The sequence below is a fragment of the Dipodomys ordii genome, unplaced genomic scaffold, assembly GCF_000151885.1.
Source record: "Dipodomys ordii isolate 6190 unplaced genomic scaffold, Dord_2.0 Scaffold202, whole genome shotgun sequence".
NCBI classification, from domain to species: Eukaryota; Metazoa; Chordata; class Mammalia; order Rodentia; family Heteromyidae; genus Dipodomys; species Dipodomys ordii.
The window spans coordinates 1091564-1101689 of record NW_012267418.1 but is presented as its reverse complement, the minus strand read 5'-3'; the positions used below and the strand labels follow the sequence as shown (position 1 = coordinate 1101689).

At 53.8% G+C, this 10126-nt stretch overlaps 2 protein-coding genes across 2 annotated transcripts in view; one reads left to right on the top strand and one right to left on the bottom strand.

Annotated features, from left to right (window-relative positions):
- Window positions 1-4207: 4207 nt before the first annotated feature.
- LOC105999853 (steroid 21-hydroxylase) lies at window positions 4208-7421 on the top strand. Its single transcript, XM_013034985.1, has 10 exons — window positions 4208-4723; window positions 4813-4902; window positions 5379-5533; window positions 5642-5737; window positions 5821-5922; window positions 6021-6107; window positions 6269-6469; window positions 6696-6874; window positions 6958-7061; window positions 7160-7421. The coding sequence occupies exons 1-10, from the start codon at window positions 4522-4524 to the stop codon at window positions 7402-7404; spliced, it is 1461 nt and encodes a 486-aa protein (XP_012890439.1). The 5' UTR covers window positions 4208-4521; the 3' UTR covers window positions 7405-7421.
- Window positions 7413-10126, bottom strand: part of Tnxb (tenascin XB) — a 69101-nt gene continuing 66387 nt past the window's right edge. The window contains exons 35-42 of the mRNA XM_013034944.1: window positions 9966-10109; window positions 9742-9872; window positions 9467-9599; window positions 9230-9381; window positions 9032-9128; window positions 8781-8942; window positions 8524-8687; window positions 7413-7703 (exon numbers count right to left, since the gene is read on the bottom strand). Of these exons, the coding sequence (XP_012890398.1) occupies window positions 7602-7703; window positions 8524-8687; window positions 8781-8942; window positions 9032-9128; window positions 9230-9381; window positions 9467-9599; window positions 9742-9872; window positions 9966-10109 (1085 nt within the window). The 3' untranslated portion in view covers window positions 7413-7601. The remainder of the gene's footprint in view (window positions 7704-8523; window positions 8688-8780; window positions 8943-9031; window positions 9129-9229; window positions 9382-9466; window positions 9600-9741; window positions 9873-9965; window positions 10110-10126) is intronic.

The following is a 10126-nucleotide window of genomic DNA, read 5'->3' as shown; positions in this document are numbered from 1 at the left end:
GTGTCAGTGTGTTTCTCAGACTGCAGCAGGCCCCCTAATGCCTGGCCTCCATCCAGATTCTGAGGAGGACGGATGTACGTCAGGTTTGTATAATCTTGGACTCTCAGAGCCTGGGATACCTTCTGGCTAAGCCACTCTCTCGGATGACTCTCTAGAACCAATCCATCGTGGGACCTAGCTTCTGACACCCCAGGACTAGAGTCACCTGGAGGCTCCCCTTCAGTGTGTTCTCCTGCTCCATTACCAGATATCACTAGGCATCATGGCTTTTGGCAAGGTTTGGGCGCAATGGGCGCCTCAGCTCTGTGGCTGTGCAAGCTACTGTCCAGTCCCACACCCCTCACTCTGTCTTTGTGCAGTTGGCAGGTCTGGGGTCTGTTGAGGTCAGTGGAGGCCTGGTCTGTTGAAAGCCTGCTGACAGCTGTTTTTGCTATCAGTGGTATTATGTAACTTCTCCAGAGTTGTGCAACATTCAGGTCTGGTGATATCTTCCTCTGGGCACTGATTTTAAACCAGCCAAAGTCTGTGATGTGTCTTTTAACATCTGGGGGAGGACTGTTGTTTCACTGGTACTAACTCTCCCTACCCTATCTGCCTACCTAGCTTTCCTCCACTTTGGTTGCACCCCTGGATCCTTCAGAGGTGAACTAAAAAATCCATGCAAGGAAATACACTGAGATCAGCCTTGGTGGAAAACTGACAGTTTCCCAATCTGCCATTTAAAAAGCCCATGAGACTGTTTGTCTCCAATAACCAGCAAAAATCTGCAAGTGATAGAGTACCAACCTTGAGCAAAAAAAAAAAAAAAAAAAAAAAACTAAGGGAACCAGCACCCAGGCCTTAAACCTTGCCATTCAGTTATGCAACAGACATCATGACAGTGCCACTCTGTGCTACACCCTGTGCTAGCTGCCAAGGGTACAGCTATTCACTCCAGAGACTCATCACTGAGGGGGACCAGAACAAGGATGGGCTGTCCATCCACTGGGAAAAGGGATGTCTAACTTAGTGAAGGAGAGTGTCAAGAGGTGACTGGCACTCAGGCTTCTGGAGGTAGTGACATCTAATCTGTTCTAAAGAAAGCAGGAGTATGGTGGGTGCTGGTAGCTCAAGCCTAAAATCCTAGCTACTCAGGAGGCTGAGATCTGAGGATCATGGTTCAAAGCCAGCCAGAACAGGAATGTCCTGAGACTCTTATCTCCAATTAACCACCAGAAAACCAGAACTGGTGCTGTGGCTCAAGTGGTAGAGCACTCGCCTTGAGCTGAAGAGCACAGGGACAGTGCCCAGGCCAGAGTTCAAGCCCCACAACTGATGAGAGAGGGGGGAGGAGAGAGAGAGAGAGAGAGAGAGAGAGAGAGCACGTACACAGGAGTAGATTAAAGTCATGTTGAAAAACCAGAAGAGAATATACAGAAGCCATGAACAGGTTAGAATTTGTATTTGGGAGCAAGAAATGGGGATGGTGGGGTAAGCAGAAAACATTTATGAAGGCATTTCTATAAAACACATTGTTTTCCGTGTTATCCCTTCAAGCTGAGGCCCCTCTTCCACGTGACTTTCTCAGTCATCCAGAGCTTCCTGGGCCCATTGGGTCTCTTTCCCCAAGTGCTGATCACCATGGCAGTAGCATAAACACATTTACCCAAACCAGGTATTCAGCTGCAGTGTGGCCAGGCCTGACCTGGGTCTGGGAGGTTGACCAGGAAGAGGATGAATCACTATTGTGCCCAGCTCCCAGAAATCCTTCCCCTCCAGAGGGAAAAAAATAACACATTTGCAATACATTGCAACTTTGTATGAAGACAAAGAGTCTCAAAAAGATTTTTTTAAGAGAAAAAAGGGTGGGCACCAGTGGCTCATGCCTATAATCCTAGCTACTCAGGAGGCTGAAATCTGAGGATTGAGGTTCAAAGCCAGCCTGTGCAGGAAGTCGGTGAGACTCTTATCTCCAATTAGTCACAAAATAGCTAGAAGTGGTGCTGTGGCTCAAGTGGTAGAGTGCAAGCCTGAAGCAAAAGGAGTTCAGGGACAGCGCCCAGGCCCAGAGTTCAAGGCCCAGGACCAGCAAAACATACAAATAAAAAAAAGACTCCTACTCTTCTTTTCTCCCAGGACTGAGCATGAATCCAGACTGAGCCTGGGCCTCTGCTGCCATGAGGACCCCGCTGTTAGCTCATCTAGCAAGGAGAGGGCAGAGCTGGGCCCTCGCCTCAGGCTTGCCAGTGCACAAAGTTCCAAAAGGGAGAGAGAGAACCCCTAAGTATCGGGGTTTATCTACATAGCCTGAGATGGTGAATCTGGAGAACAGCCTAAGATTTCACACCCCTTTTAGGCAGCCTTAGCCTCTCCTCTGCCTCTGTCATGGCTCTTCCCAAGTCCTGCTTCTAGAACCCTCAACCCCAAAAGTGGTCCAGAGAAACCCCATCCTTATGGGCACAATTCCAGAATAAGGCTGGGCCTCTGAGCTGACCGTGGCTATCCAGAAACTTCATGGGGGCTTTGGGAAGGATGACATAATCCATCATTCCACTATCCCACCCTTCCTGGGTGGCCTTGAGCAGGCTGGTTTGAACTTCAGACTTCTTGCTCTCACTTGGCTTTTTCCCTCATGGCTGGTGCTCTACCACTTGAACCACCCTTCTACTTCTTGAGCAGGCGCTCTTCTGCCTGCCCCTGGAAGCACATGGAGCTTCAGAGAGGAGAAGCAACAGAGGAGGAAATGGCCTGCGTTTGTCTCCTATCTCTGGCCTTGGAGCTCAATGAGGTCTCCGTCCTGTTCCTAGGTTCTGTGGAATACCCCTGCATTTGTAAGACAATTCTTATATTTGTTGCAAGCTGGTTCAAGGTGGTCACTTTTCCTTGCAGCCAGGGAGATGCTCCTTGTGGCTTTAGGTAGAACCTGCAGCTTAATCGCCAGCCTGAATCCTAGTTCAGGCTGGGCAGGCCACTCAGGCCTCTTGCCTCAACTTTCTCATTATAAAATGGAGACAATAACAGCATTGCTGGTGAAGAATAGGGCTAGTATAGCAAAAGCACTTAGTTCTGTGGGATGTGCTAAGTACTCCACACTAGAGGAAGGGCCTAGAATTCTTTGTCTTCTGGACAGTTAAGGTTTGTTTGTTTTTTAAAGGCTGGGGAATCAAGCTCAGCCTATGGTAGACAAGCACTCTGCCACTACATCCCCAGCTCTTGTTTTTATCAAGGCTGGATCTCATTACATGGTCTAGGCTAGCTTCAAACTTCTAGTCCTCCTGCTCTTCCTCCTGAGTCCTCAGATTACAGGTATGCACTACTACACTTGAACCGAGTACTGTCCCTTAGCTTTTTCTCTCAAGGCTGGAGCTTTACCACTTGGAGCCACAGCTCCACCTCCAGCTTTTTGGTTGTTAATTGGAGATAAGCGTCTCTTGGACTTTCCTGCTCTAGCTGGCTTTAAACTCTGATCCTCAGATCTCAGTCTCCTGAACAGCTAGGATTACAGGCATGAGCCACTGACACCCAGCTCTGGATACTTTCAATAGTGAAAGGAGCACTATTAATAATTGTACAAGACTACATCTATATTCTGGGGTGCCCCAGGGAAACTGACTATATAGTCACACTCTCTCTGTAAGTAAAAATAATGGAAAATGATCCACATAAATCACTATCTTGTTTTGTCCCTCCCACAGTCCCAGAGGGCATACTAGGCAGCAAAGACCTTTTTTTTTTGGTTGGTCATGGGGCTTGAACTCTGGACTTGGGTGCTGTCCCTCAGCTCTTCAGCTCAAGGCGAGCGCTCTACTGCTTAAGCCACTTCCGGTTTTCTAGTGGTTTATTGGAGATAAAAGTTTCATGGACTTGGACTGGGAAGGTGGCTCAGTGGTAGAGCGCTTGCCTTGCATGCTCAAGGCCCTGGGTTCGATTCCTCAGCACCACATAAGCAAAAAAGAAAAAAGCCGGAAGTGGTGCTGTGGCTCAAGTGGTAGAGTGCTAGCCTTGAGCTGAAGAGCTGAGGGACAGCGCCCAGACCCAGAGTTCAGGCCCCACGACTGGACCCAAAAAAAAAAAAAAGTTCCATGGACTTTTCCTTGCCCGGGCTGGCTTTGAACCATGATCCTCAGATCTCAGCCTCCTGAATAGCTAGGGTTACAGGTGTGAGCCACCGGCGCCTGGCTGCAAAGACCATTTTTTTCTCTTTGGAGACAAAGTCATACCACTAAGTTGGCCCAGGCTGGGGTATGCAGGAGACAGCTACACTGAGGGTGGTCACAGGAGCTTGCATGGTTGACGTGCAGCTGGAAAGCTGATTCTAAGAAAAGGTCAGGGTTTTGTTTTCCTTCCTTTCCTTTTGATGGATGGGTTGGTATCTGAAAGATGGATCCTCAAGGCTAATGAGACTGGTGCCATTCTAGAAATGTGTCATTATGGGGGTGGGCCAGGGGGAAGGCCCCCAAAGAGCCCAGAGAGCAGAATAGCTGGCCAGGGATCAAGAGCCTATAAGTGTTAGTGCCAGCGCCTCTGCGAGGGCCTCCTGCCATGCTGTTTCTTGGGCTTCTGTTGCTGCTGATACTGCTGGCTGGCACCCGCCTGCTATGGGGCCAGTGGAAGCACAGGAACCTCCACCTCCCGCCCCTCGCCCCAGGCTTCCTGCACATCCTGAAGCCCAACCTCCCCCTCTACCTGCTGGGCCTCACTCGGAAACTTGGGCCCATTTACAGGCTCCGTTTGGGGCTGCAAGGTAAGAGCCGGCTTCCTCTCCCCGGCTTACCACTGGTGGCCAGAGGTGGAGATCCCTCTTTGCTGACGCCTATTTCCCCTCTCCCCCAGATGTGGTGGTGCTGAACTCCAAGAGGGCTATTGAGGAAGCTCTGGTCAGAAAGTGGGTAGACTTTGCCGGCCGACCCCAGACACCATCCTGTAAGGGCCTGTGGCTTCTTATGGGTGGGAAGGGCTGAGGCAGAAGAAGATGAAGCCCTTGGGCTTCCTTCTCTTCCCTCCCTCTCTTTCTTCTATTCTTTCTTTTCCTTCCTTTCTTCCTCTTTTGTTCATTTTCTTTTTTCCTCCTTCCTTCCTTTCTTATCTTTCTTTCCTTCCTTCCTTCCTTCCTTTCTTTTTCTTTCTTCTTGTCAGTCATGGGGCTTGAACTCAGAGCCTGGGCACTGTTCTGAGCTCTTTCACTCAAGGCTAGCACTCTATCACTTTGACCCTCAACTCTACTTCCAGTTTTCTGGTGGTTAATTGAAGATAAGAGTCTCACAGACTTTCCTGCCCAGGCTGGCTTTGAACTGTGATCCTCAAATCTCAGCCTCCTGAGTAGCTAGGATTACAGGTGTGAGCCACCAATGCCTGGCTCTCCTTAAGTTACTTTCCATCCTCATCCTCTCCCGCTCAAGTCAAGCTGGTGTCTCAGCAATACCCAGACCTGTCACTAGGAGACTACTCTCTGCTATGGAAGGCCCACAAGAAACTGACCCGTTCTGCCCTGCTGCTGGGGATCCGAGACTCCATGGAGCCGCTGGTGGAGCAGCTGACCCAAGAATTCTGTGAGGTGAGGCTGGGCTCCTATAGCCTGGCTCTCCCCAGGCTCAGCCTCCCCTCTGCTGCACTCCCTCCCTCCCTCCTTCCCAGCCCGCATAGCTCCTGCTCTCCTCCACAGCGAATGAGGGCCCAGGAGGGCCGCCCTGTGGCCATCCAGGAGGAGTTCTCTTTCCTCGCCTGCAGCATCATTTGTGGCCTCACCTTTGGAGACAGGGTCAGAATGGCTCCTTTGACCCTTGAGCCCCTCCTGGCTTTCATCTGGTCCAGAACTGAACATGGACTGTTTTTATCTGACAGGACGAATCCTTTGTAAATGCTGTTTACGGCTGTGTTCAGGATCTGATGAACGCTTGGGACCACTGGTCCGTCCAAATTTTGAACGTGGTCCCCATTCTCAGGGTGAGGAGGTGGAACCGAGAGACCCTTGGGTCCTGGGGGAAGGGTGGGGGTGGAGGAATAGGCCTTCATCAGGCAGCTGACTCATGCTTCTGCCTTAGTTCTTCCCCAACCCAGGTCTCTGGAAGCTGAAGCGGATCATATCAAACAGGGATCACATTGTAGAGCAGCAGCTGAGGTGGCACAAGGTTGGGAACTACATGTGGATCAGGTTCCCCTGAGTCCACCTGTGATGGCAAAACTCCCCATCACTACTAGGCCAGGTTTCCAGAAGCTTCCAGTTCTAGGCCTGTTGCCCCCACCTCCCTTCCCAAGCTGTCCACTCAGCCTGTTGTCTTTCCCGCTATAGGAGAATCTGGTGGCGGGCCAGTGGAAGGACATGACAGGCTACATGCTCCAAAGGATGGGGCAGGTGAAAGGGGATGAGGGCCCTGGAGAGCTCCTGGAAGGGCACGTGCACATGGCCATGGTGGATCTTTTTATCGGCGGTACTGAAACCACAGCAACCACTCTCTCCTGGGCTGTGGCTTTCTTGGTTCATCACCCTGAGGTGGGTCTGGGGGATAGAAGGGCAGAAGGGCCTTTCCTGGCAGCCTGGTCAGGGCTGGGTCTCCTGCCGTGCTGTTGGTGCTGCGCCTGATCTGGGTGGTGGTCACGGAGAGAGGGCGCAAAGGCTCCACCAGGCTGTGGGAGGGAAGTGGCTGGAGGCTGGGTTGCTGTGAATAGGCCTGGGCAGAGCTTGGTCCCTGGACTCCTGGCTTGCCCCCGTCTCCCAGATTCAGCAGCGACTGCAGAATGAGCTAGACCTTGAACTGGGGCCTGGCCCCTTGGGCTCCCATATCCCACACAAGGTCCGCACGCGGCTGCCCTTGCTCAATGCCACCATTGCCGAGGTGCTCCGTCTACGGCCTGTCGTGCCTTTGGCTTTGCCCCACCGCACCATCCGGCCCAGCAGGTGACTGCCAAGGGTTAGGAATGAGGGTTAGGGTTAGGCCTGAGCAGGGTCCCAACCAGCCTCTAACTCCATCTTTCCCTCAGCATCTTGGGCTATGACATCCCTAAGGACACAATCATTATCCCCAACCTCCAAGGTGCAAATCTTGATGAGACGATCTGGGAGCGGCCACAGGAATTCTGGCCTGGTATGCTGGGGGAGCTAGGGATGGGGCAGACATGGAGGTGGAGGTCAGTTCTGTGGTTGCTACAAACCTCCCTGCTCTACCTGCCCACCCACTCACAGACCGCTTCCTGGAGCCTGGCAAGAGCCCCAGGGTACTGACATTCGGTTGTGGGGCCCGCGTGTGCCTGGGAGAGCCACTGGCCCGCTTAGAGCTCTTCGTGGTACTGGCCCGCCTGCTCCAGACTTTCACACTGCTGCCACTTGAGGGCGCCCTGCCCTCGCTGCAGCCCCAGCCCTTCTACACTGTCAACCTCCAGATGCAGCCCTTCCAAGTGCGCCTGCAGCCTCGGGGCCAGGGCCAGTGACTAGCACATGCCTCAGTTTTTCCTTTATTGCACCCGTACCAACCCTTCCCCTCCCCCCTGTAAACATGGTGCTGTGAGATCATGGGCAGAGAAGGCTGCTTCAGGAGGCCGGGTGGTGAAGGCTCCTGGCTCTTCTCTGAGCACGACCCCTCAGTGCTCGGCAGTCATACTGGGGTGCAAGAGAGGTGGGTAGCAGCTCAGCCTCCTCTGGCAGGGGGCTGGTAGCTTCTTGGTCTTAGCTTCATTTCCGTGAAGGGCACTGAGAAGTCGAAGCCCTTCCAGTGGTACCAGCTCACTCCCTGGGAAAGGGATTGGCAAGGGAGAATCAGCACCAGACATCTGGTCTGTCCCCACCCTGCTTGCTCAAAGTGACCTGCCAGGTCCATCAAGCCAGGTGCTGGTGGCTCATGCCTATAATCCTAGCTACTCAGGAGGCTGAGATCTGAGGATTGCAGTTCAAAGCCAGCTCAGGCAGGAAAGTCCATGAGACTCTTATCTCCACTTCATCTCCCCAAACCAGAGGTGGAGCTATGGCTCAAAGTCATATAGCATTAGCCTTTAGCAAAAAGAGCTGAGGGACAGCATTCTAGCCCTGAGTTCAAGCCCCACAGCTGACAAAAAATAAAAAGAAAAAAGAAATCCATCAACCTTCCTGCTCTGCTCATTTCAAAACCCTCAGCTGCAAAGGGTGGAGGGATACTCCTGAGCTGGCCTTTACCACCCAAAAAAATGAACCCTCTTCTCTCTCTCTTTTTTTTTTTTGGGTCCAGTCGTGGGGCCTGAACTCTGGGCCTGGGTGCTGTCCCTCAGCTCTTCAGCTCAAGGCTAGCGCTCTACCACTTGAGCCACAGCGCCACTTCCGGCTTTTTTCTTTTTGCTTATGTGGTGCTGAGGAATCGAACCCAGGGCCTCAGGCATGCAAGGCAAGCGCTCTACCACTGAGCCACCTTCCCAGCCCCGAACCCTCTTCTCAAAGTTAACTGGCAAGGGTGGCATTATTGTCCCATGTCACAGATTTGGCTCTCTGAGCATCTCAGCTATCCTGTCACATGACAGAGCTCCAACCCAGACCCCAGAGCCCCAACTTCCACAGCTCTGCTGCCTCCCTCTGCCTCTCACCTGGTGGTCCACCACACTCCCGTACAGTCCATTGAGGTTGGCATAGTGGCAGTTCCTATACCACCAGGCTCCACGGTAGGAGACCGCACAGGAGATGAGCAGGTTGTTGGGGTCTCGATCACGGGCCGAAAAGACACTGCCACTGTGGTAGCTCATAGAGTCGCCTGGCAGGATGCAGAAAGGAGTGATGAGCACCCCTGCCCCTCCCCCCACCCCCTCCGCCTCCCCCACCCTTTGTGGTCAGGGCCCACTCTCACCTGCAGTGCCATGGTAGCCCTCTAGGTGGAGCCGGTAGTTCTCAGCCGCTGAGTCTACTTGGAAGGAGTCATACTGGGCGAACACCGCCTCATCCCTAGTGCGGAGGTCCACACGCATGGAGTAGTCACCAGACTGTGTGAGGCTGTGTAGGGCTTCGTTGCCTGGAGGAGGGGGCAGATCTCATCAGGATACTGGTGTCCACGTGGTTTCCCAACCCTGCCTGACTCCCCAATCCCTGTGAGGCACTGACCCAGCCAGAACTCTTCAGAGATGTTCCCAAACCCGTGAGCATACTCTTCCCAGTCCCTCCAGAAGTCTGTCTTTCCATTCATGCGGCGCTGGAACACCTGAGGGAAGATGGGGGGGGGGGCAGCGGGCACGGTCAGCCTTGGGTTCTTGAGGTGGCGGCCTCTCCCTTTGCAGACATCTGGGCTTCTCCCCCACCTACCAGCCAGCCGCCCCCATCCGTCTCCATGTCACAGAACACATCCAGGGGCCGCTCGCGGTTGCCGTTGAGGAAGACGGTGGTGGTCCTCGAGGTGCTGGGCCCATTCTGCATCTCCTCCCCGCAGTCCCGGGGGAAAGGGACCCGCAGCCCACCTGGGGAGAGGAGGGTGAAGGGCTGTTCTCTGTCTAAACCTCAGGCTCCTGCTGCCTACCCAAACTCAGGCCCAGCGCCAGGTACCCGTGGTGAAGGAGGTGGACACGGGTGGCGTGAGGCTCTCGCCCCACACGGCCTGGAGCCGAGCATTGTAGAGGGTGGAGGGGTAGAGGCGGAGAAGCCGGTGTGAGGTAACCCCTGCGGGGAGCAGGATCTCCTGTGAACACACAAGGGACAGGTTAGGGGAGGCCCTAGGCATGAAAGGCTTTCTCTAGACTCCATCGAACCTTCCAGCTCATCAGTCCCCACTGGGAGTCCACTCAGGGAGAGGGCCTGGGCAGCAGGGCGGGGTGGGGCACCTGGGTCTGTCCGCCAGGTGTGTCAAAGCTGAGCAGGTAGCCTGTGGGTGAGACTTGGGGTTCGGTCCAAGTGAACAGTGCTGTCCGAGGAGTCACATCCTTGGCCTCCAAGTCCTGGGGGGCCTTCAACCCTTGGAAGTGGGGAGAAAGCGGGAAGAGGTAAAAGGGGGGGAGGCTCATCTTCCTCACACCTCCCCTCCCCACTCCCAGACCCCTGGCAGTACCAGTGGTGAAGGTGATGCTGGCCGGGGAGGTGAAGTTGGGGCCCCGGAGGCCACGCACAGTGGCGGTGTAGTTGATGTGGGTCACCAGGTCACGCAGTGGGTAGTCCACAGCACTGCCAGGCGCTGAGGCCTGGAGTGATGGAGCTGGGAGTGGAGCTGAG

Coding starts and splice junctions, on each gene's coding strand:
- LOC105999853 (XM_013034985.1), top strand. CDS start 4,522: ATGCTGTTTCTTGGGCTTCTGTTGCTGCTGATACTGCTGGCTGGCACC. Junction 5,923..6,020: donor ACGTGGTCCCCATTCTCAGG/GTGAGGAGGTGG, acceptor CTTCTGCCTTAG/TTCTTCCCCAACCCAGGTCT. Junction 7,062..7,159: donor GCCACAGGAATTCTGGCCTG/GTATGCTGGGGG, acceptor ACCCACTCACAG/ACCGCTTCCTGGAGCCTGGC.